Source organism: Plectropomus leopardus, chromosome 8 (genome assembly GCF_008729295.1).
Source record: "Plectropomus leopardus isolate mb chromosome 8, YSFRI_Pleo_2.0, whole genome shotgun sequence".
Taxonomy (NCBI): Eukaryota; Metazoa; Chordata; class Actinopteri; order Perciformes; family Serranidae; genus Plectropomus; species Plectropomus leopardus.
Genome location: NC_056470.1, coordinates 657,417 through 682,204, shown reverse-complemented (window position 1 = coordinate 682,204; position 24,788 = coordinate 657,417). Strand labels below are relative to the sequence as shown.

Here is a 24,788-nt window from a genome sequence, read left to right as displayed (position 1 = left end):
CATCCTCCAAACCAGTAAACTGGGAGAGCAGTAAATCAAGGCCACAGGGCCAGAGGAGATCATGCATGCCATGATGTCATGATGTGAAGGGACTGTGATTTTGCAGACCTGAAGCAGGCAAAGTCCAGCTGTCTGAAAGCTCTGGGATTTCATAACTCGCATGGAAATCAAAAGTGCTCATCAGAAGTGACATGTGATCCTGGAAACTAGTCGCATGGAAAACAAGCACACGAGGGAAGAATTGGTGGGCATGAGGAATCGGATCCAGACTGCTCAGGCACTCAGGGTGGGTTAGTATTTAAAGTTAAAGGGATAGTTCAGATTATTTAAGTAGGGTTGTATGGGACAGGATAGACAGGGTACTACAAACAGTAGATGAGCGTTTACATGCCCTCAATTTGGAGAAGCAGGCTGACGTCCAACATGGAATATAAGCAATGTGCTACTGTGGAGGACTCTGCAACAAAATGTTTTTTAGCCAACTCAACAACATCTCATCTAAATAAATCAATATCAGTTTAAGTCTACAATATATTTGACTGCTTAATCTTGCTGCTACTGCTGGGTTACCCCTGCCCCGAACAGTTATTTTGTGTGTGTGTGTGTGTGTGTGTGTGTGTGTGTGTGTGTGTGTGAGAGAGAGAGAGAGGGAGAGAGAGAGAGAGAGAGAGAGAGAGAGAGAGAGAACGAGAGAGAGAGAATGAGAGAGAGAGAGCGAGAGAGAGAGAGAGAGAGGTAGACCAGCAGCATCTGTGTTCAGTGAGTTAAAGAACTGTTTTTCTCAGTGGAGTCAGATGGCTTTGATAAGAGCATAGATGGAACTTCCCCATTGTAAGGGGCAGTCTGATGGAGGGATAAAGCACTGAAAATACTCTCAATATAGCATATACTTAGAGTAAAATTTATTTATTTATTTATTTATTTAGGTGGGACTTTGTTTAGGTGGCCAAAATATGTTTTGTTGCTGACCCCCATCCACAGAAGAACACAACTTAGCTTCTGTGTCCAGCTCCAGTCTGCTTCTCCAAACTGAGGGCACTACTCAGCCTGTGAAAACAGAGGGTATGACCTCTGCAGGAAGCTTACAGAAGTCTGGAAAGGTTGCTTTGGGATACAAATTCAAAACTCAATTCAAATTCAAATTCAAAACTTGTGCTAAAAACTACAGTTTCATGGAAATGGACACGAATTCTGAACAAGTACTGGTGGGCACAAATTGTGTTAAAATTCTGTGCTGCCAACATGAAAGCAAAGTCTATTACCAATGCTTGTAGCTTTGGTTTAGCCATCGCCTGTCTGTATGTCCATTTTTGTTGTTGTTTTTTGGATGATTTATGATGTGTAAACAGCTGCTGTATTTGCTGTGTTAAAGTGGTTTACTCATATGACCCATCATTCGAAAAGCCAGGCTACTCACAGTTCAATTAATGTGGACCATTTCAAGACACAGCAATCTCAGCAGGTTCAACAAACACTTCTGTCAGACAAAACAACAAACAAATAAACAGACAAAACTCACCTATGAAGTGATAGGGTAATCCACAGATTGATATTATGCAAACAGAAATGCAGGTCATACAGTTTTCATACTCTCCAACAGGTCAAGATGATCTAAATTCAGTGAAATATTCAGTCCAAACACATTAAACAGATGTCCATGCTGACTCCTGGGTTTCAAAATGGAGGCTGAAGTTTGACACCTTATTTGAGCCAATGCGAGCTGTCCATGATGTCTAAGGCCCAAAGAGCCAACCAGGGCCTGTGCTGAAACAAAGGCCCGCCCATATTTTTGTAAAGCCTCATAGCCAATCAAAGACCACGGTTGTCTCCATGGCTTTGGGTCTTGTGGTCATTGACACTCCTCACCTTCATAGCAGTTTTTAACACCTCTCTTTGTCATCAAAGACTGTTGTTAATGTGTATAAATGGTAAATTAAATTTTTTTTCATAAGTGTTTAAGCTCAGAAATAGATATGTATGTCCATAATTCCTAAAGAAATTTAATATAACCAGGTAAATGTTCTCCCGGTGGCGCAATATTCAACTCACAGATATTGAATTATCATTGATAGCAGCCAAGTTTATTATGGGATGGATTCAAATGTGGCAAATTTATCTAGATACACTTTCATACTGTGAACTCCTGTATTTTTGGTTAGATACCTGAAACAAGGTCTGTGGTTAACACAAGCATAAGAGACATTTATGTTTTGTCTTACAACATAAAATACATTAAGTACCTCACTGTGAAATTTTAAATCCTCAGTGTCTTAAAAAAGAAGGTTGCTAACAAATGGCTAAATGAAACTATAGAACGTCATCATGCTACGCCACCGTAGTAAAGTTTGTTTATCCCCCAAAATTAGCTTTTCACTTTTGGCGACAGCATTTAGGCTTCAAAAATCCTAAAAGTGATGTTAATTTGTGATGATTACCTTACTGAAGAAAACATGTATCATAAACTTTTCTTTTTTTTACCACAGAGCTTATTTTCTGCTATAATCCAAAATAAAATGAAAAATTAGATGGGCTTTTTGACGAGGAAACCAAGGCGATGCTAACTTCTGCAACAAACTACAGAAAAACATAATCTCTGGGGAACTCTATATGTTATGGAATTTAAAAACAGTAACATTAGACTTTTTTTTGCCTTTTTTAGGAGTGAAATTAAATCATCCTCAACCTTTGTTGTGCTCTGGTTATTGAATAATAAAGACAACTGAAGAACAACTAGATACAAAATGGGACGTAGGCTCTACATAATTTTTTTTCTTGGTAATTATTATGTTTTTCCCAAATTATGTACAGATTTTTAGCTTTTCTATTTTCTCAAATAGCTAAAAACAAAAAAAAAAAATAGCTGCAGGAGGAAGCATGCCCCTGGACCCCCCAGGCTGGGGCTGAGCCCACAAATGTTGACATCTTGCTCCGCCTCTGCTTCTAAAATTTATTACCCCTCCAAACCTACAGAAGGTCAAAATTTGATACTTGAAAGAGTTTTAGAGGAATATTCCTGTTGCACTTTCATGTTTTTGCCTAAATTTACAGTGCAATGAATCCAGACGGGAGAACACCAGTAGTTAGTAACAGTATTCTTTTCACAGCCATTCATTTCTTACCCTCTTTCTCCTCCAACAGTGAGTTTAATTGAACAGTTGCTCTCTTAATGAGGCTGCAGAGCTCTTAAACAGGGTGTGGTATTGGTGAGATGGGTGGGGGGTTATTACAACAGGCTTCTAGACTGCACACTGTCATAGTACAACTTGTGCAATTTAACGTGAGTGACTAAATGAGAGACTAGGAGACAGGGAGCGGACCGAGATTGCATGCGTGTCAACACTTTTCCCTCTAAATAATGTAGCAGTCGGACTCGCGCAAGAACACGATCAAAGTAAACAAAACCCATCCAGAGGAGATCAGTGAAAGTGCTGCGAGTCAATTATTGATGCTGATATGAGGGCCAAACACCTGCTGAGCTGGACCCGCACCAGATTTCAGACTATAAACCAAGGACTTGGCAGCAGCACGGCTTAAACTCCCAAAACACTAAAGAAATCAGAGGAGTGGCCGTTTGCTGCCATATGCTGGGACCATGAGGACCCATCAGTCAAAATGAAAAACCAGAAGAAGAAGAAAAACATGGACAAGAAGGTACTTTAACATTTTTTTATTAATTGTTTAGAATACACCATGGTAAAGCATTTTGGATCTCTCACTTGAAGACTCTTTGGGCATCCAGTGCCGGATTCAACAGCACACTTCTGTCGCTGCCGTCGTGTTCTCCAGCCCTCTGATCTGACCGCCGTCGCTCCTCTAACCTGTGACAGGTACGGAGAGGACAACCTGGCTGCTGCTCACACTGAATATCCTGAAAGGTTAAAGGAAGTCGATGCAGAGGGTGGAGAACGTGCACTCCTGCTGCGACAAACAGGAAGTCAAATAAATATAAAACAGTTTCTTTAGTGCTCCCCGCAGAGCAGCGGGGCACGTTCCACTGGCATTCCCCCCGTTTACAACATTCATACCGAGCATGTGACTGGTGCCTGGATTTGTGTGTTTAACCCTTTGAAACCCTCACACATTGGTTTGATTTCTTTCAAAAACGTAGGGAGAGGGCTGCTTAACAAGACATTGCCTAAAAATTAGCAAAGAATTTCTAAAGAAAGTTACAAGAAAGTAAGCAGAAAAAGTAAAAAACATCAACAAACAAGAAAAACATGTAAAAAAAAAAAAATCAAATAAAATATAAATACTGAACATTTAAAAGAGTATTTATGTTATATTTTTAATTATGTTTTTTCTGTAACATAATTTCAAATCTAAAATTATTATAAATATAAATGTTTTCTGGATATTTCCCTATTTTATTATTTAATGTTTATTTAAAAGGTCACAACATATAAGAGACCATCAGTAAAAAATACAAATATTTAATAAATATGTAAATATACTGGAGTTAGCAGGACTGCTCATTTACATCCGTAGTCCCTTGGCAGGTAACAGACAAATATCAAGAGAAAATGAACGAAAAAGAAAACATTTTTTACAAAGGACAAAAGTGCAGCAACAGGAGCAGTTTTAGGTATTTTCTAATAATTTCTTTAAAACTATTTTTTGGGTTATTTTCTTGTCACCATTTACCATTTCTTGCAATTTTGGGGATATTCTTGCCAAGTTGAAATAAATACTTTTTTCTTATTTAGGTACTTTTTTCTTGTTTTTTTTTTTTTTTATTTCTCTTTTGTGCTTATTTTCATGTAATTTTTTATGTAATTTTTATATATTTTTTTACTACTTTTTGGGCCATGTCTTCTTAAGTTGCTTGTTGCCTTTTTCCCCATGTTTTCTAAAGAAATCAAACCAATTTGTTCAGGGTTCAAAGGGTCAAACAGCTTGTGAAAAGCGTCTGAACGCGGCACAAGAAAACCGATGTCTATCCAGGTTTCAAAAGGGTTAAACGTGATCCTACAGCTATCATTGTACTTGATATGATGAGATTGCACTTTCAAAGATTGAATTCTGTACACAAAGTTGTCCAATATTAAAAAATACATTAAATTACATTTTCCAAATAAATATTGGTCCATTTTTGTTAGTATGCCATCTTCCTGAGACACTTTCAGAACCACCAGCTATCTTTTTTTCTATCCATGAGTCTTTTCTTTTTACCCATCTCTCCATTCTTACTGGAGGCAGAATAACTTTTTTTCATGCCACACTTACTTCAGCCATCCACTTGTGAGATCATCTCTTATCACATGCTCTCTTATCCGTGCTGAGACATACATAGTAAACAGATTTTTCTAGCTGCACCAGCGCAGCGTAAATCTAAGACGTGAGACTGTGTTTCAGATGCAAACACACACCGAGACAACGTTAGATTTACAGACAGCACTGACTGCACCTGCATATTGACTGGAACTGACCTGAATGTACGTCTATGCTGTGAAGGGAGAGGAAAGTGTGTGTTTTGTTGACAAAACCCTAAAATAAAATGTATACAAACGTTTCACTCGCATGCTGACAGAAATTTGTATAATAACAGTCTTACAGCCGAAAAAAGGTTTTTGAAAATACAAATGTGTTTTATGGAAGCTTTTCTTGTGTGTGAAGTTTCACAGTATCAATGTGGTTCTCTTCTAGCTTGTTCAACAGTCACCGTTACCCCTTTTCCACCACATTAGCTCGGATTTTTGAACCGGTTCCATTCAGGATTCCTGGAACCTTAGTGCTATCCAGCAAACCAGCACGTATTTCCGCCAGTTTTACCCAGAACCAATTGTCATCGAGAATGTGTATGCAGAACAGATATAAACAGTAGTAAGGCTGTACTTGACTCAGAATTATGCCAGTCGAATCGGATTTGGCAGATGAATACAAATATTTGACAATTTGTTCAGCTTTCCATAGAAAGTTTTAAAGTCTGAATGGGCTCTGCAGTACATTTGGTGGGACAGCACCATTAGCATAATATAGTGAGTAAGCTAACGGTGCTAACGACGTATCAGAAATGTGCAACAACTTTTTTTTCTGATGCTAAAAGTTAAACAAAACCCACAGAATATATCGTATTAAGCTGCTGTGAGCTGTGAATTCACCAATTTTAAGCAGAAAGTCTCTCCTCTCCGCCTCTGTGCCGCTGCCTGCATGTCTACAGCTCCTCTGTACCAAAGAGTAGTATGAAAGTCAAGAGCACTCACTCCGCAGCAAGATCTGGGGACCAAAAACGTCCCCAGAGTTACACTGCACAGAAAAGAGAACCAGCTGCTTGCCTTAAAGCAATCGCAGTCAACTGAGGGTCTCCAACTGATGATTTGAGTTTCAAGGGGCAGCCCTAAACAATGGCAGCAAAATCACAGATGGCATAGTTTACCTGGAAACTGATGTTTTTACAGGTTTTTTTTTTGTTTTTACTTAAAAAAAAAAAAAAAACATGCACGAACCAACTATTAATGAGACCACTGCACGCTCTTTTTTTGTCTCATAATTTCTCACATGACTTCTTCATCCTCTCTTTGTAACTTGTTGAATATGACACCTCGGTTCCAGCTAGAAAGCAACATTTTTGATCCTAAACAGTCTTTTTTATGGTTCCAGCTGGAAACCCACTTTTCGAGTTTTGGACCAAGTTATTTTGGGTGGAAATGCTCTGAGCGGTTCAAATTAGGAACCAGAACCGAACCAGTTCCATGTTGGTGGAAAAGGGGTATGGGTATCATCAGAGGCTCTGGCAGTTTGCAGCCTGTGGCTCTGTGCTGCGGAGCTCTCTGGCACACACACACACACGTACGCACACACGCATACACACTAAGTACCTTTACATGAGGAAACACTATCGCATACATCCTCTGCCTTCATCCTCACCAGCATCATTTATACCAGTCTATTATTGCTTTCATATACCAGTATAGTTAAACAAGATCAAGTGAAGAAAAAGGGGAAATGTATCGTCCATGTAGTCCTGCAGGAAAGCAGTCCTGACCTGCAGCCTGCACACCAACAACTGATGTGTAATTTCCAAAACAAGTGTGAGTCTTCACAGGAAACATAGAAAACAACTACTGGATTATCCTCAAATGTCACGTAAGGCAGCAGAAGACGAGCAGACAGGCTTTCCCTTCTTCAGATGTAAGTAAACATACAAAAAGTCCTGCTTCCCTGTCTTTTCTCTCAAGTCCTCCTCAGTCTATACGTTAGAGACGGCGTTGTTAGCATCTCGCGCCTGACGGATGCCGTACAGCCACTTGATGACCCGAGCGTTCCTCTCGATGACAGAGATGCCGTAGGGGACCCGTTCGTTGGCTCTGCCAGGCCCATCCTCATCGTCCTCGTCCCCACAGTCCTCCCTCGCCGGGAAGGCCTCATCCCCGCACTCAGAGCTTGGCGTGCTGACACTACGGAGCTTGGACACAGATACAATGTCTGAGTTGGCTCTCGTGAAGCGCTCCACTCCGCCCATGCCCTCCACCTCCCCGGGGTCCAGCCCGCAGTAGTTGAAGAAGCGCTCCAGGTCGGCTGTGGCGCGGGAGTAACGGTCGCTCAGGTCCGACTTAGAGCGGTGCAAGGATGGGTGCTTGCGGCCGGACCCCTTGGAGCTGGCGTTTGAGATACGAGTGAAAGCGGGGGAGGCTGGCGGGATCATGCCAGCTCTGACCAGCATGGGGCTCGGCGGCAGGTAGACTGGAGGGGAGGGCAGGGGCTGGGGTTGGTTCTGAGAGGTGGGAGGAGGCGGTGGAGGTGGGACCTGGGGGTGAGCGACCTGGCCCTGGGCAGTCTGTCTGGGCCTGAGCTGCGGCTGCAGCAGGGCCCTCTGAGGCTTCCTGATCTCAGCCTGAGGACGCACGTCCACCCTGCGTACTGTCACTGAGTTCGGGGAGCTGTAGGGTGCTGGGACCCCAATGCGGGGCACTCGTGCTGGGACAGGGGGCGGACGGCGCGTTGGTTCAGCTGCAGGGGTCCGGAGGTTGTTGTTGAGTGGAGAGGAGGTGCAGGAGGAGGTGGATGAGGAGTTGACGGTGCCGTGGTTTAATGGTTTGAGGTTGTTGAGGAGTCGGTTGCTCCTCTCTTGCTCTGCTGACAAGCTACTCCCGATGCTCTTAGCTCCTGATGATGGAGAGGATGATGAGGGGGAGGTTGAGGAGGAGGACTGGGAGGAGGGCACTGGTCCTTCACATACATCATTGATAAGATTATTCAGAATATCCAAGTTAAGAGCCGGCCCTCGTCTTCCTCCTGGTCCTTCTCTCCCTCCTCCGTTCTCCACATCAGCTGGGCAGCGGGGAACTTTGCGAGCTGGAGGAGTACTGATCTGGCATTGGAGCATCATCCCTGGAGGGACCAGGGGCTTACGGATGATTGGTGGTTTAATGGGGGCCTGGCGGGTGAGAGCCACCTGCTGACTCTTCACGTACTTCGCCTTGTCGGCCTCCAGGCGTTCTACAGCACTCAGTTTACGGGCCCCGGGCTCAGCCTGACGACGGAAGTAGTCTGGACCCTTGTTAAGTATCCTGAAGGGCATGGCGGAGGTGAAGGGGACCCCAGCCAGACGGCCGTCTGAGGGCCGCAGGGTCTCCACCGGCATACTGGAGGAGCTGACAGAGAGAAATATTTTATATCAGTCAAAAGCTTTTTGAAACAGAAGAATGTACAGAGGGAAGACAAGCAAATAATGAAGATGATGATGCACTTCAGTTTTTATTGTGTTAACCCTTCTAAACCGGAGGAAACTGGCTTAATTTTTTTTAAAAACGTGGAAAGAAGGCAATAAAAAATGAGAAATTACCCAAATTTTAGCAAGATATTAGTCAAAAGATTCAAAAACAAAAAAAAGTGAAAATATTCACAAAAAAAGATACAATAATAACAAATATATAGTCTATATATTTTTTTTCAAACTTCATTTAAATAAATAATTCTAATAATTATAAATATACATTTCTGGACATTTACCCCTTGTTTAATGATAATTCTTTATTTTTAAGCTAATTTTCAGGTAATTTTTTGGTCACCTTTTAATAATCTCTTGCCATTTTCAGGACATTTTATGCCAAGTTGCTGATTGCCTTTTTTTAATGAAATCAAACCAAAATGCTCAGGTTTCAAACTTTTAAATTCTTGTGAAAGGTGTCTGAACACAGCACAAGAAAACTGATGTCAGGCGACAAAAAGTATTTTAGATATCACAATTTTTGTGATCATGCTTTCGGGACAAACAGCAGACGTAACAGAAGGAGAGGTTGGTGAAAGTGGAGCTTTAGTGCTCAGAGAACATCCTTTTAGAGCTCCCACATGTCCTCCCTAAGCTTAAGAAAAGAGCCCTTTTGTGCCGTCTCTTTTCTTCCCACTCTCCTCCCTCCCTCCCCTCTCTCCCTCACACCCTGAGCCCCCTTTAACTTCCTCACCAGTCGCTCTACTGCTGTTCTCACTTCTCTCCTTTTCTTCCTCCTTTCTTCTCCGTCGCCCCTCTTGCTCTTTTATCCTGAGTCCGGGCTCAGTGAAAGGCTACTTGCGGGACAGGGTCAGTCGGGGTCAAATTCCACATCAGGCCCAGCCAGAGCACCTCTATTAGCTCAGTGGTGACCCAGAAGGGGGTTAGGCTGCAGATCGGGGTCAGCGGTCAGCCACAGAGCAGCCGATGGGAGCTCTGTATCCAATATGCAGGTCTGGTAGCTCAGCTGGCAGTGATACCGGCAACACAACAGCTTTTAAGATCCATTTTGTGATCTCTGTCCAACTTGTCTGTCAAGCCCGGCGTCCGCCTGTCCAGCTGGTGATGTGACGCAAAAACCAGTCCTGCAACTCAGCTGGAGAGCCCCACAGTCCTGGAGAGGGTTAAAAAAGAGAAGCAAGTCCAAGTCATATAACAGCTCTCCGTTTTCTGCCCGCCTCTCATTAACAAAAGCATCCACACGCACTGAGAGACACACACACACACTCACACACACACACACTGGACTGGCTGACAGACGGAGACTCTTCAACACTGAAGTGGAGCAGACGGGACAGGCTTTAAAACCGGAGTCTGGCTCCTCCCAGCCAGCCAATCACACGTCAGGCCGGGAGCCTCAGAGGGGCGCAGGAGGGCGGGGTGGGAGGCGGGAGGCGCGCTCGCATTGGTCCACCTCGAAAAGGATTCTGACCAATTGGACCCCTCCCCCTCTCGGGGCACAACAAAACACTGAGGCAGGGTTTTCATTCAAATGAAAATTCTTTGAAAGGGAGAAAGGGGGGGAGAGAAAGCGAGAGGAGGACAAGGGGCAAAACAGCTGCAATCTTTTACATTGACTTGCATCAAGCTCAGCAGGGTGCTATGAAAACACGGTGAAATACACTGAAAGCCCTCACAACTGTTCGTCTTATTGAGCTCTTTGTTTTCACCACAGAAGAAGAGACAAAGTGAGAATGATGTGCGAATACAGTAAACAAAAGAAGATTGCTTTATCCCAAATCCAATCATGGTTACGTTTGTATTTAGTTGGTGCTTGTAGTGCTGCTGCCTTAATGTTTAAAAACTGGCCCAACAAAGGGAACACTAGACAAATGGTGAATATTGTGTCTACATGTTCGCATTATGGATGTCAACGGTCAAGCGGCCGAGAATATTTTTGACCATGATAGAACTATCTTTGAGCAAACAGGCTTGAGTTGAAAAAACAAAGATATGATGGGTGATGGAGTGATTTGTTGTGCTCATCCCATTGACTCAAACAGTTTCTCTGTTTCCAGTGCAAAATTTGAAATGCTGTTACGACCTGTCCTTCTTTTATAAGCCACTTTTACGCTGCCTGTTCAATAATGTTCAATATTACGCCGTTTTGCCACCTTGCCTTTCTGTTTATAACATTTTGATTGATTGATTTTGGATTGATTTGACATAATATTTGATGATGTTTTGATCACGTGTTATGTGTGTAACCCACAGTGGGAGGGTTACAAAGAAGCTGTTAGAGGCTAATTCAAAGAAGAAAAACAGCGGCCTTAAATGTTCGGAGAGGGAGGGGCTTTTTTGCCATTATAGATGGGAGCATAGACTGTGTATAAAGATGAACAACTTGCTCCCACTTACCCTCACTATGCTGAAGTGAGGTTAAAATATCGGAGATACGGGCATTTACCGCTTACTTCAAGCCCCCAGGAAGTACGCCAGGCTCTGATGCAAATTTGACATAGAGGCCAAATATGGAATTCCACCATCCGGAACCGTCACATGATGCACACGGGCCCACAAAGACTTTTCCCCATTGACTTACATTGGAAAAGAGACAACAGTAAACTATTTTTTGTGAGCGTTAAAACCCCCGTGAGATGACTCATTTCACTGTCTAGCCATCCAGTACAATAACATTTAGAAAACCTATAAGAGCCGCAAGATTACATTTTTTAAGACCACCATTTGAGCTAGCGAAGCGCTAAAGCAGAAGTCAGTTGCTCTGGCGATGGAAGTTACCCGCTCGGGTACACACGGCCACCATAAGCATCTAGTGCTCAGTTCAGTCCAGCAGGGTAACTTCCTCTCATCTTACATGTTGTTAGCAGTTGTTAAATTTCACCACGTTCAAACTGATAGTGCTTTGAAATGTGTTTTTTTTTTTTAATTAAAAAAAATCACTGAGTCAATGGAGTACTGGAGCAAAAAAAAAAGGCCTCTTGTATTTCATGTAATTTTCCGTTTTTTGGGGTTTTTTTCCCTTAAAAATTAACTAGTTAGTTACCACCTAATGGCTGTCAGACTATCAAAAGCAAAATTAATTGAAACTGACATCCCTAGCGTGCATCCAATTACTTCGGTATCATTATTTCTGGATTTTAGGAATTCAAAGCACTGCTGACACACAGCGTCTATTTCCACCTCTCTTTCTCTCCAAGCTCTAATTTCCCAGAAAAACAGTTCTCTCCTTCCACTCTCCTCATGCCTCCTCTTCTTCTTATCATTTACAACATTACACTCCAGGGTTACATCACACCCAGTTAGTGGGCCCGTCTCTCTCCCTCCTCCTTCTCCTCCTCCTCACCTCCACCTCCAACATATCTATCCACACATTTTTAATTAGTCTTTTTATAGCTGTCTTCCTTCCCGACTCTGTCAACATGTGACCCTGTTTCCCGCCCCCACACACACAGTCCACACTTACCCTCTCTCTCTTTCACTCATCCCTGAACAGCAGACCAGCAGCGGAGAGGAAGAGCAAAAGAGACCATGACAGCTTAGACTTGGACACACACACACTCACACACACGCTCTCAGCAACTACAAGAGCTTGAAAACCCACAGATATGCACAACAGTCACACGCTTTGCTTTCATCTCGACTATGTGACAAAACCAAAGAAGGGTCTAAAATAGTCGAGCTTAAATTACAAACACATTTGCATCACAGAAAATAATGATTCACAAACAGTAAGCGACCCCCCCAAGACTTTCGGCGAACGTCTTGGGGGTACATTTAGGGGATAAAGTCAAAAAAACAAAAAAAAACCCAAAGCTGTTATGGAAAAATTGAATGCACAATAAAATATGATCTGAGTGAGAAGAAAGAAAAATAATTATCATTTTAAAGGCGAAGAAAGGAGGGATTGTGCAGTTAGTTTCTGTTACAGGAGAACAGAAACTCATGAGACACACAGATGACATCATCAAAGTTGGGACTTTTGGCTTATCGAAAGGACTTAATGATCTTCAGAGTAGCACGCACTCACGCACGCACGCACACACACACACCTGTCTTCAAATCCTTGACCTTTCTTTAGTTAAGAGCACTCCATTGATTTAGCATAGCACACCTATAAAATTGTTGGACTAAAAAAGAAGTATAAAAATCAATATAACAGAACAAAGATATTGGTTTTTATCTCACACACTGCGATAGAGATAGACGGTATTTGTGGGAACGACCACAAAACAACACTTCCTTTTACGTGGAGAGTGAAAACAAAACACAGCTTTGTTGACCTCTGCAGTTGCACTTCCTAACTTCTGTAAACAGACTCTGACGTGTGAAATGATCATTAACACACAAATTAATGTTTGTGGTGTGTCTGTCAACTAACCGAGATTCAACACGGTGCTCCACCTGCTAGAGAAAACATTTGCACTGCAGTAAACACACAAAAAGACCACAGTGAAAACTGAAGCCAACCACTGACACTTAATACTTACAGTATAAAGCGAGAGAGAATACTCAAAAACAGCCATTAAAATCTGAATTTACAAGAAACGCAAGTTCATTTGTTTTAATATTGATTAAGTGCAGCGTAGCAGTCTTAACCCTTTAACACCTGGACTGTCATCAGTTATCTTGTGCTGCATTTTGATGCTTTTCACAAGCACTTTGACCTCCGAAACCTGAGAAAATGTGATCTCTGTCAAAACAAAGGAAAAACGTGACAAGTAACTTGGCAAGAATTATTATGCAAACTGCAAACTGCAAATTGCAAACTGCAAAAAAAAAAAAAAAAAAATATATATATATACACACACACACACACATATATATATGTAAACTTATGTTACAGAAAGAAAAGAATGAGAAAAATAACAAAATAATTTTAATAAGAAAGACAGTATTTTTTCTCATTTTTTGTATGTTCCTTATTACTTTACATTTTCTTGTAATGTCTTATTAATTTCTTGCTCATTTTTGGGCCATTTCCTAATAAGTTGCTCACCATCCGTGTTTCTGCAAGAAACCCAGCTAATTTGCTTAGGTTTCAAAGGGTTAAACAAGAAAGTACTTAGGATGGGAAGCCCTAAACATCACTTTCAAACATAAAAAAGGCCATCTGCCTCACAATCACACAATGACTAAAATCAATTTCTGTGCAATACCTACATGTAATAACACAGATGATTGTATGTGTCCAAACTCATCCTGCAGAAAGACTTTACCAGAAAGAGTGAAGACGGTGTGGTCCGTCCACAGAAACCTAAGCCACCTCAGGTTGAGTGTGCTTTGGCCTTGTCATTACCCTCACACAGACCTCATCCGTTAAATCCAGATTTAGAGCCTTTTCATGTCCACAAAAAGACCAATTTCTTTATGAATGACCGACCTTTGGCTGGTCTTTTTCATTTAGGTACAAAAAAAACACAAATACTTTGACAAAGGTCCCAATTCAAAGTGTAATGGTCTATAAAGTGTATACATACTAACTCGGCCTCCTCTCTGGCTTTTCTACAACATAACATAATGTAATTTAAAGGCTCCAATCCAACATGAGCTTTAAACATGATTACTATTGTGGAAAGACATGTAAACACAGAGGGGACTCGTGGGATATGTCACCAGTTCAAACACAACAAAACACACAATTTAACAACCATGCAAGAGCTGTGGGCATGCAAACACACACACATCTCTGTCACACCCATATAAACCCATTTCAACCATAATCCCATGATCCACTCATTAGTCACTCTATTTTTTACCTTACTGGACCCAAAAGTTCAGTCAGGGATACTGTTGATTCAAGATTACAAAGATTACATGCTACTGTCACCACATTGTGACAGAAATTGCTTTTGATAGGGCGCTCCAACAACATGACAAAGTATTCACACCCATGACACTCGCATAAAATCACACAACAGTTCCATAGATCGATAAAAACACGTGTACAGCTACAATTTAAAAAGCAATGACTATCTTGCTTGTTAAAACTCAACTACTTTAAACGGTTATTGTTGACACAAGGCTCCAAAAACCTGGAGCAAAGTTTGGGAAAAGGGTCTAATAAAAACTGATTAGTATTCACACTGCTTAGAGATCAGATTTGAAAGTAATCAATAAATATAATAGATATAGATATAAGATATAATTATTACATCTGAAGAAGGGGGCGCTAATGCACATTTAACACTAGTTTCCACCTGCCATCAGACAGAAGAAGATGAGATCAGCCACCAAGGCTCACCGTTACCAAGCTAGCATGATCACTAAGCTAATGCGTACAGCAACGTGCTAATAAAGTTATTATTAGTATGTGTAACTGTTGTGTTCTGACAATAAAACCATAATTACTTGCACCGTTTCTTCAAGGGGTCGACAGATCATCGGCCTGGTGGATCATTTTCGGCCAATAATTGGCATTTTGCTGACTATTTGTATCACCATTTTATTTGAAATGAACACCAATAAAATGAATTTATTAAAAAGTGCAAAGATAGTTAAATAAAGTTTTAGGTTGGAGTTTGCTGATTACAAAGTGATTGAAAGTTTTCTTCTTTTATTTTTTTCTAAATGTATATCGGTTCCAAATATCCGTTACTGCTGATCTTGACCCAGGAAAAACGTTATTGGTTGACCCCTAGATTCGTTAACTTTTACTCAATAGTAAAAATCAGGCTTTAAATTTGAAAAAATAAGGATTTTACATTTATCCAGACAGGTTATAGATTTTGAGTGATATATATATATATATATATATATATATATATATATATATATATATATATATATATATATATATATATAGTGATAACACCATTTCTGGCCATATCAGCCAGTCCTATTTGGAAGTATGTACATACAAGCCCAGTTACGTTCCTTCTTTTGCACTAAGAGCCTTCTACATGTAAACATCGTCAGTCTGGATAGTCCCCACTCCTAAAAAAAGCAGCTTTGGTCATACATTTACCAATGTACAGGGTCAGGCAGCTCAAAGGCATGTCTGTTATGAAACTAATGTATTTGTGAGTGGTGGTTATACCTCTGGCTGCCATCAGAGGTGTGAATCAATCAAGTTAAAAAGTGAGGTCATGAATCTGTATGTATGCGTGTGAGTTACAAATAATTTCCTTAGGAATCAAAAACATCTCTCCGCCTGTGCGTCTTGTTTTTCCAACTTTCCGTCTTTCGCTTTCCATTCATGTTCTGTAGCTTCACAAACAGCTAATGTCTCCAAAAAGCAGTGAGCGCACCACAGGCCCCCACCGCATCTACAGACCAAGGAATGATATTTCTAGTCCACGATGGAAACTTTGCTCTTTTTTCATAAAACTATTCTAACCACTCTGTTGTTATGAATTGGACTGCTTTTCCAACCACCATATTAGCGGGTAATGATATAGCTTATGATGTCTGCTGTGTGTGAGAAAGAGATTGTGTTTCGTAGTGTGTGAGCGAGTGAGTAATGCATTAGAAACACGGAAAGAAAGAACAGAGAGATGCACGTTATTATTCGGACCTCTGTGACCAGAAATGTTTCAAAGGGTGGCAGGAAGCTCCAGCTGAAAGGAACGCATGACTAACTTTTTGACCACAGCTGACTTTGGTCATCTACCAACAGGCTCACTTAAGACTAATTATAGGGAGAGCCCACGACTGGGAGCAATTTGCCTCACCAATATTTTTTCACACTAAGTTACTGATTGATTGAAGAAACAGCAACACGTGAGGAAATGGGATTTTGTTGGAGCGTCGAGAAAAAAAACAGGGTTCATACACATTTTTACCAATAAATTTCCATGACTTAAAGGCAAATTTTAAAGACCATAGGGTTTGCAATTTTTGAAGAAAAAATTCTGGTGAATTTCTTTTCTTTTTTTGTTAAATAAAATATTTTGGCTTTTTTGGGGGGTAATTTTTAAAGAAAAGATGCTTTAAACCCACAGGCTTACCAAATGACACCATTTATCAAAGCCAGAGACTGTAGAAACAGAAATGACTGCTGGATTTTCAAATTTTGGATGGTCACATCATGTTATTATACAGCTTTATGAGACAGATTTTCATGACTTTTTCCAAAACTTAGAGTATATTTAGTTTTCCAAAACTTCTCTAGGCCTGGAAATTGCTGTTTGCAAATTCCATGCTTTTTTCAGGTTATTCATGATCATATGAACCCTAAAGAAGAATTTTCCTGTCTGAAAATGTTTTGAATCATGACAAAAAATCACAACAACAGCAGGAATACACAGCACTCTGTGGGTCCAAACTGAGGGGACAGGAACAAGATGCGTTCCTGAGCGGAGTCTGTGACGCCAGCTGGCTTGTCATATCGCAGTAGCCTTGGTCCCAGCGGACATTGACCCCAGATAGTAAAGAAAACAACAGAGATCCCACCTTAAGAGATGTCACCAGAAACTCCCTCCTGTCCAATGTGACACTTTGCAGAAATCTTGTGACCTCAATGAATGATGTAAATGTAGATAAGGTGATTTGAAGGTGATTTTGATTATAAACAAAAAACGATTTAGTATCTCGCCCACTCATGGTCAACGTGCACCTACCAAATAATGCTTAAATTATTCAATATCTGAGAAAAATCACAAGACCATTAATGTTCTTCGAAAGAGTCACCTTCAACCCAAGCACTGCAAGAGATAGGGAGCACGAGAGAGAGGAGGGGGTAGTTGGGCTAAGTTAGTCAGCAATGAGCCCTCAGGTTTGTCACCCACTGGAGGGACGAGCAGGAAGCAGTGACGCATTTCACAACAGGAAATGTATGAGAAAGACAGAAACACAAACAGACGCGCTCAGCTGGAGTGTTTGCTTCAGACTGTGGATGTGTATATGTGTGTGTGAGACTGACCAGCAGGTTGACCCTGTTTTACGGTGACCTTCGCCCATCTATTTCTGGGCATTCGGACTTGCCTCTTTGCCACAAAGCCTGTGTGCACTGGCAACGACTGTAAGGGTATCACACGGAAGTAGGCTGTGGGACTGACTAACTACTGCTTTACCACAACAACAACAAAAATCATGACTAACATCAAACCAACAAACCACTATTTGCTATGTAAAGATACAGTGGACAATAAAGTCTACCTGTGTGTGTTGTAATCCGAGCTTCTCTGTGGTTTGTTGTGGTAGCCGATCAAACCATGCATGCATGTTGAGACACGTAAAAGCTTCAAAATTCATGACAAAAATATTGACAAAATTTATTTCCTACAAGAAAATGTGAAAATCACGTCAGCTTGTGTTGACCACAGAACGTATTTTAAGCATCTAACCAAAAACCCCATTCAAAAAACCCATTGACATCAAGACAAGAAAACCAGCTGTGCTTAAATGCTAACTCATTTACAGGTTTTAGAGGCTAATTTCTGCAGCACTCTATCTTCATACAGTTTACGATCTTTGTGCAATTCAGAGTAATACTTAAGCAGCAAACAACTTTTTCTGATGTAAAGATGCGGTGGAGTAATGGCGTCCTGAGCAGAAAATAAAGTCATGCTCCCCTAAGTGTGTTGTGATCCAAGCTTCTCTGTGGTTTGTTTGTAGTGCATGTGTGTATCACACAAGCCAGCTCATTGCTGCCACTTTGCACTATACCCATTCAGCAGATAGTGCTGATGACTGGAAAGCATCGTCATTGAAGCGTAGCGCAACCACCGGTTCACTAATTTGTAAATCCTACGATGGCAAAGGAATGGCTTCCTTACTCTGCCTCTGATTGACAAAAATTCTTACCTTAACACTAACCAATCCCACCCAACCCCTCCTGCCTAAACCTACCCAATTAAACAACGAAGGCAAGGAGCACTAGGGAGAGTGGAGCCGGTCATTCCTTCGCTATCGTAGGATTTGCAAATTTGCATCTGCTTTCCCCCAGTAACACTGTTAGCTCTGTTAGCACTGTTGAGAATCTTGTCCAAACTCATACACTGAATTTCACATAGAGCCTCCTAAACATTTCCATCATCTAATAAAGTCTGATAACGGCTGCCACTTCAACACTCCAGACTTAATTAACCAAGTTAAACATTTTCATTGTATCGTCTGGTTACATGAAAGTCTAACATGATAACAAATATGCCCAAACCTGGGTATTAAAAAAAATCAGTTAATGTGCGTGCAACAAAAGCCCCAGCTCAGTAATATACCCCACTGGGACACCCCAGCTTCACTTTGTAAGTCAATAAAAAGCTTAAAAGAAGAGTTCAAAAGGTTATCAGCCACGCCCCTTCCAGGCTGATTTAGGGAGCTTCAAAAGCAGCTAATGAAGACAGAGAGGCCAACAGCAGACCTCATCCCATAATGTCCTGGCCTCCCCACACACTGCTGTGCAGCTATCAGCTCTGACCACGCTGCTCATTTCCTACTGAAAACAGCTCTTGGCTGGGTGGAGAACTGACATGCATGACTGAAGTGTCCGGACTAAAAGGTTACGCAACTCTTATGTGCACGAGGGTCTAGTCGACTGCAAAAACAACCAGTGAACCATAAGCAGACAGTTATTATAGCATCTAGGTTCATCTTTGTACGGCCCTCCCCCCACTCTCTCCCCTAAACCCCCCTCCCCTCCACCTCTGCCCATCACTGTCTGCGTCTGTGGCCCCAGGAAACACACACATCCATGCACAATTACACCCAAGGGTGGAGTGAGGGGAGTCTATCATATGTACATGTGTGGCTGTGCATCCATGAATGTCAGCATCCTCATTTCTGTGTGTTCGTGTGTGTCAGGGAGAGAGTTTTGACTGATTAGGTAATCAGTGGGGAGCAGGTGGCTAAGTCTTCCCTCAGGAAAACTAAACCAGGCAGCCAAGGCAAACATATTATAACATCTGCCATTTGTTCATATTAGATAAATAGAAGAAGAAAAAGAGATTTAATATGTGTTGCAACATGAACATAATACAATACAAAACTAGAAGTGCCACCTTGCAGTTTTATGCCTGCATGGACCAGTCATGTTGCAGTCCACGTCTGTCCAGATGTTTTATGATGGTGAGTAATGGCCAGAAAAGTGTTTTTGCAGAACATTATGATGTCACAGTGAAGTTAACTTTTGACCTTTTGCACCTACAATGTCATGACTTCATCCTATTAGACAATTGTGTGAAATGTTGTCATAATTAGTGGATGAATTCCTGAGTTATGGCCTTAACATGTTTTGAAGTTCACCAAGTTCAGTTCATCAATGAGTCCAAGTGGTTGTTTCAATAAGCAGTCTATGAGCCCTCATTACAACAACAACACGTTAGTGGACCTCATTTAATATTACGTAAGCTCTTCACGCTGTGTGGCGGAATGCAACACATGACTGTCAATAATTGTTTCGGTGAGTCTTTAACTGACTTGCCGCTACAATTGCACTTATTTTGTCGGGCTTACATCTTGGCTCGATTTCCAGCGGCACTAGTCGGGTACCAAAGAGGAGAATTTGCACTTATTGCAACAAGAGTCTGCAGGTATGTGGCAGCACATTGCTGGAGTAAATCCGAACGGTGTAAATTCAGTTAAAAGTACATTTACAGAGAAGTGATGTTTTACAAATAAAGACCGAGGAAAGACTGTCAGCAACGCACTCACAAAAGTTCAGCATTCAAAACATCATTTAAGTAAAACTTTAAATATTACCAGCATGATGTACTTAAAGTGTAACACATTAAAGTACTCGCAGTGCAGCAAAATGTTTCCTTTCTGTGTTTTCCTCTTATATCTGATGTTGTTGGATTAATATTACTGAAATATTACAACCAGCTACTGGCAAATAGGTGGAAAAATTCATTTTGGACCCTGTTTGCTGGATTACGATCCCTCAGATTTACAGCGCCCATAGAGATTCTGGCGCTGCTGAGCCTCTAGAGGGTGAAATAACTCTGATCCAGCAAAGAATTTCTGCTGATTGTGAAAACTGTGATGATACCCCGAAACTTCTCTGTAGATCTTTGGAGAGATGAGTGTAATTTCAAGTACGTGTTTGGATCAGTGGCCTCAGGCATCTCTTCTTGCCTCACTCAGCTGGAGCTCAACTGTTAGGTACACACACACACACACACACACACACACACACACACACACACACACACACACACACACACACACACACACCTAGAGTGCACATATGGATAAATGCACACTGTAATGCAATTACATGCCAACTGCATACAGTATAGAAAGGATCCAGAACTACATACCTGAACAGTCATAAACACACACACACACACACACACGCGCACACGCACACACGCACGCGCGCGCACGCACACACACACACACACACACACACACACACACACACACACACACACAGACAAAGATCTATGCTGCAACGGTAGAGCCTGAAGTCAAACAAAAAAATATTCAGGGAGTAAAAAAAAGTATCCCTCCTTCAATGTGGTGATGAACACATTCCAGAGACACGCAGGCATGGACGCAATCACATAGTGCTGTCCTCAGTCAGCGACAGAGTCACCACACACACACACACACACACACACACACACACACACACACACACTCTCGGGAGGGAGAGTGGTCACTGTGGAGTCGCCTTAATGGCTAGGCCTCACTGTTGGCTTGGATACGAGGAGGGGTTTTACTCACTTACACACACACACACACACACACACACACACACACACACACACACACACACACACACCATTGGTTATACTCACATGTACACACACAGGAGTCTTTCTGTGACTGTTAACCCTTTATAATCCCTGATTAATGTGCTAAATGCATAAAGCGCAGTCATGGAAAAGTGTTTGTTTAAGCCGGCAGCCCGATGTGATATGCCGTTGATATTTCTTTACAGGCTTAAAAACAAAAGTAACTTATCTCAGAAAAAAAGAGAGACAGATGAGCTCATGAAACTCCTTCAGATCTCTGACCCTTATCAGCACACTCTGAGGTAAACCGAAGCACCTCTGTCATGATAACACACTCTCAAACACTCCTCTTCTGCTTGGAATAAAACATCTACATGAAAACTTGTTATATCCACTCTGCCAGCCGGCCACGCAGCTTCTCACCCTGTTACAGCTGAGAGCTCTGAGAGAATGAAAAGTCCTGGAGCAGAGCTGCCAAATGTTATAATCAAGACCAGTATTTTTAGATTTGGCATTCCGTCTCAAGGACAAGGAAGCCCAGACAGGGACAAAGAAAAGAGACAATAGCTGTCTTTATAATAACAGAGCATTTCTCTGTATGGTTTTTCAAACTATCAAAATACAGACTTGTAGTGATCCTCTTGCTAATATCCAATGTTTAACCCTTTGACATCAGTTTTCTGTAGATGCGTTCCCTTTCACAAGCTGTTTGACCTTTTAAACCTGAGTAAATTCGTTTGATAGTTTTCAAAAACATGGGGAATAAAAGCAATGATCGACTTGGCAAGAAATGTCCCACAAATTTTATGAAATTAGCAAAAGGTGACAAGAAATTATCTAAAAATATATTTTTTTTAAAATAGAAAACTATGCAAAAAAAATCCAGAAAACTGTATTTATAATTATAATAATTTTACCAAAGAATGATGTAATAGAAAAGATACAGTAAAACACATTTTTATATATATATACTGTATATATATACTTTCTTTCTTTTTGGATTAATATTATTTTTATATTAATATAATTTTCTTTCTTTTTTTGCAAATTGATGGGCCATTTCTTGTTAAGTGGCTTGATGTCTTCTCCCCATGTTATTGAAAGAAATCAAACCAACTTGCTCCGGTTTCAAATACATTATTAGCAATGCAATTATATAAAAAGCCCATATAAGAAAGCAAAAGCTGAACAAATTTAAGACATAGAGAAAAAATCTTAAGTGTTAAGTTTACTGTCGATACCTGGCAGAGCAACAAGCCCTCCCCCCTTTAAAGTACACAGACACAACCCTATGTCTACCCACTGCAGGCACTCTTACTCAAACAGGACACAAGGTAAAGTTTACTTACATGATGTACATGAGTCCGACAGTAAGATCTTAAACCACAGAGAACTTCAGAGTCACGTGTCACACTGACAGAAGCAGCTAGAGGAACTCGGCACGGCTGATTCCAGCTGCTACACTGTGACGGTAAGCGTGTGGTGTGTTGCTCTGTGTGTGCGAGCCAAATGAAAACTAACCTGAGCGTCTCTCTGCTCCTTGGGCTCACACGCTCCCCTTCTTCTCCTCCTACTGCTGGGGAAGGCTCCACCCCCTCTGTGTGGAAGCAGGAAGAGAGTTAGGAGAGCAGGAAGCAGGAGCTTTTTACTCACACTCACGTGATCTTCCCAACACTTTCTCATTACTGAAGTGCCAGTTCCACTAATTATAGCAGTGGCAGCCGTAACGCAGGAAATAGAAACAATGATTTCTGTTTGTAACCGTGCTGTTGTGGCGGTGCAGGCAAAGCAGGTTGTGTCAATCAACATGTAGAAAACAATCAATATAGACACAAATCTGAAGTCAATAAACTGTGTGAATAGCACTGGGACGGCTACTTTTAGTAAAGTTGATTCCTTTTCTGCAATACACACTTTTCTGTGTATTTACAGCCATGATTGCTACAGCATTGCTTCTCATGAGAACTTCAGTCTTTTCCTGCTTTTTTCCAAACAAACTGCTGCCGTCTCTGTAGCCGCTGCTGAAAATATAAAATGCATCCTTCCTGTTCACAAGAGGACTATCCTGGGAAAGAGTATGCAGGTGTAGCAGAATAGCCATTTTAAGCTAAGCATGAATTACCAAGGTGTATTGGATATATGGTGTGTTGTGTATTTTATGGTAGTTCCATATATCTGTAGTGTTTTGTTTTTATGTTGCTGAAAGCTGACTATTTTAATTACACGGTACATGAATAAGCCCAGTTCTTTGGGCTTATTTGTGTACTGTGTATTCTTGAATTTGTTTGGAACTTAATAATTGACAACCAATGAATGAAGTCCCTACTCATGGAGGCAAACAGTGTTGTCGCATAAGCATAACAACCACTCTCCAATTCCCGCCAACACTGACAGCATTAGCTCTGTCAGCACTTTTTGCTCTTTTAGCATTGTTCAAACTGTTAATGCCATTAGCTGCTAGCAGCCAGCCCAGCTACCTCCATAATGAGAGCCATGTGTAGACAATCCCGGCTCAGACTCGGAATCACAGATATGCTCTAAATGCCACATACAGCTCTTCTAAATAAGTTATATATTATTTCCTATAAATAAGACCAGACGTAAATCTTAAAAAACATTTATCATAACATCATCATAAGAAAGCAGACAAATGCTATGTATCCACTGAGTTTAGGTGGGTTTATCCTCTATCCCACCCCAGCAACCAAATAAAATAATGATTTCTCCAAGTTATTCCAAAAAAAGTGAACCTATTTCTTTCCAATAGATTCTTCTGAGGTAATAAACAATGTATTCTATTTAGTTTGAAAGTCAAGGAAGTAAAGTGGGATAACAGACAGGTGGTGAATTAAAGAAAAAGATTATGATTATGACGAAGGTGTGGTCAAGGATATCCTGTCATTAGCTCCTGAAAAACAGTGGCTCAGCAGGGGCTTTAAATACTGGAATTCCTCAACAGTACTCCTCTGTGTTTGTTTATAAAAGGTTTGTGTCCAGTTAATGCAAAAAATAAATAGGTAAAAGCACTTGTGCCCACTCCCACGAGTAGTTCATTTCACCTCCTGCACACCGTGGCCGAGCTGCCCTCACTCCTTACAGTCCAAACAGCACAGCGCCGGTGCTTATTTAAAGGAGTCAGCAGGGCGGGGTGCACCAGACCAACCTCCCTGTGGTACGCACACACTAAAATACATGTATACGGATTCAGGCAAGCACACCCACAGGCTAAAGTCAAACACACACATGCAGTGGTCAGTGATTCTCCGGAGGCAGCAGCAGGGAGCGGACTTCCACTCAGGCTCCTCACTGTGGAGGAAAAGCAATCGGCTCTGAAGTCAAAAACACACAGTGGGAGTTGACAGGATGGGACAATAAACATTTCAGCTGGGTCAACACTTTTCCACACCCTCTCCACCTCTGTACTCTCTGTCCATCACACTCTTCCATTCCTTCCCCTTTTTTTGGGGGGGGGGGGTCATCATCAGACATAGAAATGTAAAAAT

The 24,788-nt window shown here is 41.4% G+C and overlaps 1 protein-coding gene across 1 annotated transcript; it reads right to left on the bottom strand.

Annotated features, from left to right (window-relative positions):
• Positions 1–5,559: 5,559 nt before the first annotated feature.
• Positions 5,560–22,781, bottom strand: wu:fa11c10 (protein FAM110B). The gene is made up of 3 exons (XM_042491872.1): positions 22,635–22,781; positions 9,402–9,821; positions 5,560–8,591 (listed from the first exon to the last, which is right to left on the bottom strand). The coding sequence occupies exon 3, from the start codon at positions 8,579–8,581 to the stop codon at positions 7,187–7,189; it is 1,395 nt and encodes a 464-aa protein (XP_042347806.1). The 5' UTR covers positions 8,582–8,591; positions 9,402–9,821; positions 22,635–22,781; the 3' UTR covers positions 5,560–7,186.
• Between the last annotated feature and the right edge of the window lie 2,007 nt (positions 22,782–24,788).

Bases quoted from the DNA above. Each gene is read 5' to 3' on its own strand.
- wu:fa11c10 (XM_042491872.1), bottom strand. From the start codon at position 8,581: ATGCCGGTGGAGACCCTGCGGCCCTCAGACGGCCGTCTGGCTGGGGTC.